Here is a 6,639-nt window from a genome sequence, read left to right on the forward strand (position 1 = left end):
CAACTACAACTACCCCCACCACAACCACCACCACCCCCACCACTGTCCCTACAACCACCACCACTCCCACCACAACCACCACAACCACCACAACCACCACTCCCACCACAACCACCACCACTCCCACCACCACCACCACAACCACCACAACCACCACCACTCCCACCACAACCACCACCACCACCACAACCACCACCACCCCCCCCCCCACCACCACAACCACCACCACCATACCAACCACCACCAACGCAGGTGAGTCTTCCCCCTCGCTGGTGGCACCACCGGCCACGTCCCCACTCCCCGACCTCCCACCGTCCCCCCAACGTTCTCCGGGTGTCTTCGCACCCCCGGAGGTTCCACCCACGTCCCGTGGTTCCTCTTCCAGGTCAATGCCAGAACGGGGCCACGTGGAACGGGGTCAAGTGCGTGTGTCCCGGCGGGTTCTACGGCACCTACTGTGAGTTGGTCGTCTGCCAAAACGGGGGGACCTGGGTCGACGGCCTTTGCCAGTGCCCCCCGAACTTCCAGGGGAACGAGTGCCAGTTCTTCAGGGAGATCGTGGAGGTGCAAGAAGGTGGGGACAACCACAAGTGTGGGACAATGCGCCGGGGCTGCCTTGGGGCCACCAACCATGAATTGGGCTGAGGGCACCTCAGAGGGACCATGGGGACACCATGGAGGGACCAACATGGGAATGGGGACACCATGGAGGGACCAACATGAGAATGGGGACACCATGGAGGGACCAGCAGGGGAATGGGGAGACCATGGAGGGACCAGCAGGGGAATGGGGACACCGTGGAGGGGCTGACATGGGAATGGGGACACCATGGAGGGACCAGCAGGGGAATGGGGAGACCATGGAGGGACCAACATGGGAATGGGGACACCATGGAGGGACCAGCAGGGGAATGGGGACAACATGGAGGGATGAACATGGGATGGGGACAACATGGAGGGACCAGCAGGGGAATGGGGACACCATGGAGGGACCAACATGGGAATGGGGACACCATGGAGGGGCTGACATGGGAATGGGGACAACATGGAGGGATGAACATGGGAATGGGGACACCATGGAGGGACCAGCAGGGGAATGGGGACACCGTGGAGGGACCAGCAGGGGAATGGGGACAACATGGAGGGACCAACCTTGTCCCATGGTCACCAGGGGTGGGATGGGGACACCATGGAGGGGCTGACATGGGAATGGGAACACCATGGAGGAACCAACATCGCCCCATGGTCACCAGAGTTGGGATGGGAGACCATGGAGGGACCAGCATGGGAATGGGGACAACATGGAGGGACCAGCATGGGAATGGGGACACCATGGAGGGACCAGCATGGGAATGGGGACACCATGGAGGGACCAACCTTGTCCCATGGTCATGATCACCAGGGGTGGGATGGGGACACCATGGAGGGACCAGCAGGGGAATGGGGACACCATGGAGGAACCAACCTCGTCCCATGGCCATGTTCACCAGGGATGGGATGGGGACACCATGGAGGGATGAACATGGCAATGGGGACACCATGGAGGGACCAACATGGGAATGGGGACACCATGGAGGGACCAGCAGGGGAATGGGGACACCGTGGAGGAACCAACCTCGTCCCATGGTCACCAGGGGTGGGATGGGGACACCATGGGGGGACCAGCATGGGAATGGGGACACCATGGAGGGACAGATCCAGGAATGGGGACACCATGAAGGGACCAACCTCGTCCCATGACCACGGTCTGTCACTCGCGGGTCTCCTTCTGCCGCAGAGGTGACGGTGAACGCCACGGTGGAGATGAAGGCCAAGGTGGAGAACAGGAACTTCACCGAGGACCTCACGGATAAATCCTCCCCGGCTTTCCTGGACTTCGAGAAGGAGTTCAAGGAGCAGGTGAGGACCCGGTGACACCGGGGACACCTCGGGGGGACATTCAGGGCACGGTGGGGCTGACACCCACATCTCCTCATGGTTTCTCTTTGTCTTTCAGATGAGGGAGGTCTACAAGGACATAGAGGGCTACCAAGACGTGGTGATCCACGAGCTCAGGTGGGTGCCCATGGGGTGGCCTATGGGTGCTGACCCCCCATCTGCTCTGGGGGGGTGATCTGGGGTGGAGGGACCCACGGGGGTCAACTCCAGGTGATGGTCCCCAAGGATGGGGCATCTAGAACCTACAACCATGGGGATCCTACAGGATGCTCCAGCCCCATGGAATGGTGGCCACTCTGTCCCTCCACACTGGGGACCCCAAACTGGTCCCAGTTGGGTCCCCTGCTTCAGCATGGGACCATGTGCCCATCCCATGTCCCATGTCCCCATCACATGTCCCACATCCTTGTCCCACGTCCCCATCCCGATCCCATGTCCCACGTCCTCGTCCCACGTCCCCATCCCATGTCCCCATCCTGTGTCCCCATCCTGTGTCCCGTGTCCCCATCCCGTGTCAGATATCCTTGTCCCATGTCCCCATTCCACGTCCCACGTCCTTGTCCCATGTCCCCATCCCATGTCCCATGTCCCCATCCTGTGTCCCACGTCCTTGTCCCATGTCCCCATCCCATGTCCCATGTCCCCATCCCATGTCCCACGTCCTTGTTCCAGGTCCCCATGTCCCCATCCCATGTCCCACGTCCTTGTTCCATGTCCCCATGTCCCCATCTCGTGTCCCACGTCCTTGTCCCATGTCCACATCCCCTGTCCTATGTCCCCATCCCATATCCCACGTCCCCATCTCATGTCCCCATCCCACATCCTTGTCCCATGTCCCCATCCCGTGTCCCCATCCCATGTCCCCATCCCATGTCCCACATCCTTGTCCCATGTCCCCATCTTGTGTCCCACGTCCTTGTCCCATGTCCCTGTCCCATGTCCCCATCCCACATCCTTGTCCCATGTCCCCATCCCGTGTCCCCATCCCATGTCCCCATCCCACGTCCCACGTCCTTGTCCCATGTCCCCGTCCCATGTCCCCATCCCATATCCTATCTCCCCATCTCATGTCCCACGTCCTCATCCCATGTCCCCATCCCGTGTCCCCATCCCACATCCCCATCCCATGTCCCACATCCTTGTCCCATGTCCCCATCTTGTGTCCCACGTCCTTGTCCCATGTCCCCATCCCATAACCCATCTCCCCATCTCATGTCCCACGTCCTCATCCCATGTCCCCATCCCATGTCCCCATCCCGTGTCCCCATCCCGTGTCCCACATCCCCATCCCATGTCCCACATCCCCATGCCATGTCTCCATCCCATGTCCCATGTCCCCATCCCACGTCCCCATCTCCCCGCAGCCAGGGCAGCATCGTGGTGAACTACACCGTCATCCTGAAGGTCCTGGCCACCACCACCACCACCGAGACGGTGGAGAACATCTCCAAGAACCTCGTCAGCGCCTTCGAAAGCTACACCAGCTGCAACGAGAGCTGCCAAGGGGACAACTGTGAGTGACACCGGTGGCGACGCCACCTCTGTTGTCACCAGGGTCCTTGTTGGGGGACCTGACCAGGTTCTCTCCCCACCAGGTTCTTTGTGTTTCAACCCCACGTTCACCAACGTCACCAACGTCGAGGTCCCCGAGGTCCAGACAAGTAAGTGAAGCCACGGGACGCTTGTCCCCAAGGTGTGTGTGTGTGTGTCCCCCAAAACCACATCCCTGCGCCCCCAGGTGTCTGCACCAGGTACATCCCGGCCGACTTCCAGCCCTTCTACTTCCCCGTTGTCACCGCCACCGGCGTCATCTGCGTCACCAACTGCGACAGCCGCGCCGCCGACCCCCACCGCTGCGTCCACGGCACGTGCTCCGTGTCACGCGTGGGGCCGCAATGCCAGTGAGCACCGCGACCACCCCCAAAAACAACCCCCGTCCCCCCCAACAACCTCCCCGTGGGTTGGGGTGACATGTCCCCATCCCATGTCCCCATCTCATGTCCCATGTCCCCATCCCATGTCCCATGTCCCCACGCCACATCCCATGTCCTTGTCCCATGTCCCCATCTCATGTCCCACGTCCCCATCCCATGTCCCCATCCCATGTCCCATGTCCCCATGCCACATCCCATGTCCTTGTCCCATGTCCCCATCCCATGTCCCATGTCCCCACGCCACATCCCATGTCCTTGTCCCATGTCCCCATCTCATGTCCCATGTCCCCATCCCATGTCCCAGGCCCTTGTCCCATGTCCCCATCTCATGTCCCATGTCCCCACGCCACATCCCATGTCCTTGTCCCATGTCCCCATCTCATGTCCCATGTCCCCATCCCATGTCCCATGTCCCCATGCCACGTCCCATGTCCTTGTCCCATGTCCCCATCTCATGTCCCATGTCCCCATCCCATGTCCTTGTCCCATGTCCCCATCTCATGTCCCATGTCCCACGCCACATCCCATGTCCTTGTCCCACGTCCCCATCCCATGTCCCATGTCCCCACGCCACATCCCATGTCCTTGTCCCATGTCCATCTCATGTCCCACGTCCCCATCTCATGTCCCCATCTCATGTCCCACGTCCCCATCCCATGTCCCCATCCCATGTCCCATGTCCCCATCCCATGTCCCATGTCCCCACGCCACATCCCATGTCCTTGTCCCATGTCCCCATCTCATGTCCCATGTCCCCATCTCATGTCCCATGTCCCCACGCCACATCCCAGGTCCTTGTCCCATGTCCCCATCCCATGTCCCACGTCCTTGTCCCATGTCCCATGTCCTTGTCCCATGTCCCCATTCCATGTCCCATGTCCCCATCCCATGTCCCATGTCCCTCGTCCTCGCGGTGTCCCCACCAGGTGCGACGACGAGGTGGCATTTTGGTACCAAGACAAGTTCTGCGGGTCACGCATCAGCAAGATGGGGGTGGCCATCGGGGTGCCGGTGGCCACCTTGGTGGCGGCGGTTGCCATCTTCACCGTGTTCATGGTGCGGGCGCGGCGGCAGAAGGACGAGTACAGGCAAGCGTGTGCATTGCAATGGGGGGGTCCCATGGGGGGGGACACGCGGCCGGTTGTCACCCGTCCCCATGTTGTGGCACAGGGACAAGTTGACGTCGCGCTTGGACCTGTATTGCAACGTGGATGAGAACTGGAACGATGACCAGGGGTTCGCCATCAACAACCAGGGAGCGTCGTGGGAAGGTAATGGGGTGGGTTGGGGACATGCGGGACATGGGGGACATTGGGGACATGGGGGACATTGGGGACATGGGGCTCCACCCCACGTCTCCGTGCGCCCCACAGCCACCGAGACCCCCTGGACACACATTGACCTGGAGAAGGTGGACACGACGCAGGAGGTGGGTGTTGTGTCACCGGGACCCTCACACTGTGTCCCCACACCCGCCGCGGTGGGGACAACCCCCCCGGGTCACCCCCAGCTCTCCCTCCCCATCCCGTGTCCCATGTCCCCATCCCATGTCCCATGTCCCCATCCCATGTGCCACATCCTTGTCCCATGTCCCACATCCTCACCCTATGTCCTTGTCCCATGTCCCCAACCCATGTCCCTTGTCCCATCCCATGTCCCACGTCCTTGTCCCATGTCCCCATCCCATGTCTCACGTCCCCATCTCATGTCCCGTGTCCCATGTCCTTGTCCCATGTCCCCATCCCATGTCCCATGTCCCACATCCCCATCCCATGTCCCCATCCCATGTCCTTGTCCCATGTCCCATGTCCCCATGCCACATCTCACATCCTTGTCCCATGTCCCCATCCTGTGTCCCATGTCCCCATCCCGTGTCACACGTCCTTGTCCCATGTCCCCATCCCATGTCCCAGTCCCATGTCCCCATGCCACATCTCACATCCTTGTCCCATGTCCCCGTCCCATGACCTCATCCCATGTCCCATGTCCCACATCCCCATCCCATGTCCCTGTCCCATGTCCTTGTCTCATGTCACATATCCTTGTCCCATGTCCCCATCCCACGTCCCATGTCCTTGTCCCATGTCCCCATCCCACGTCCCAAGTCCTTGTCCCATGTCCTCAACCCATGTCCCATGTCCCCATCCCACGTCACACATCCGCATCCCATGTCCCATGTCCCCAACCCATGTCCCACGTCCTTGTCCCATGTCCCCATCACATGTCCTTGCCCCACGTCCCCATCCCACGTCCCATGTCCCCATCCCATGTCCCACATCCTTGTCCCATGTCCCCATCCCATGTCCCATGTCCCAACCCACCACAGTGGGGACACCCCCCCATGTCACCCCCATGTCCCCTTCCTCCCCAGATCCACATCCAGCGACCGACCCACATCGTCACCCCCTGAGATGACCCACCCAGGAGCCAGCGGCGCGGGGTGGGGACACGGGGACACCGTGGGGACACGGGGGACGGGTGGGGACCTTGGGGACACCACCGAGGATCCCACCATCCTCTTCCTCCCTGTTCACATCAGCACTTTATTTTCGAACAAAGCACTAATTTTATTGTCACCTGCCTGGTTTTGGGGTCTCTGGGGACACCCTGAGGGGTCCCTTGTCCCCTTGGGGGGATGTGGGCTCAACGTCCCACTGGTGGTGGGATGGAAACTCCCCCCGTCCCGTCCCAAACTGGGCGTTCATTAATAATTAACACCGGTGGTTAATTAATGGTGCGTGAGCTGCCAGGGGATCACCCCAAGGGT

General features: G+C 61.0%; 1 protein-coding gene and 1 long non-coding RNA gene across 2 annotated transcripts; both read left to right on the top strand.

Annotated features, from left to right (window-relative positions):
• Positions 1–389: 389 nt before the first annotated feature.
• Positions 390–5,053, top strand: LOC309452164 (mucin-3A-like; the record flags this gene model as incomplete). The annotated part of the gene is made up of 9 exons (XM_082076837.1): positions 390–422; positions 511–574; positions 1,778–1,899; positions 1,997–2,055; positions 3,303–3,451; positions 3,534–3,599; positions 3,677–3,839; positions 4,799–4,968; positions 5,043–5,053. The coding sequence occupies 9 exons, from the start codon at positions 390–392 to the stop codon at positions 5,051–5,053; spliced, it is 837 nt and encodes a 278-aa protein (XP_081932963.1).
• Positions 5,054–5,070: 17 nt separating this feature from the next.
• On the top strand, positions 5,071–6,312 carry LOC309452165. The gene is made up of 3 exons (XR_014186452.1): positions 5,071–5,143; positions 5,246–5,301; positions 6,244–6,312. It is a non-coding gene; the product is annotated as an uncharacterized lncRNA (long non-coding RNA).
• The last annotated feature ends 327 nt before the right edge of the window (positions 6,313–6,639 follow it).

The sequence above is a fragment of the Streptopelia decaocto genome, assembly GCF_964273445.1.
Source record: "Streptopelia decaocto genome assembly, contig: HAP1_SCAFFOLD_317, whole genome shotgun sequence".
Classification (NCBI taxonomy): domain Eukaryota; kingdom Metazoa; phylum Chordata; class Aves; order Columbiformes; family Columbidae; genus Streptopelia; species Streptopelia decaocto.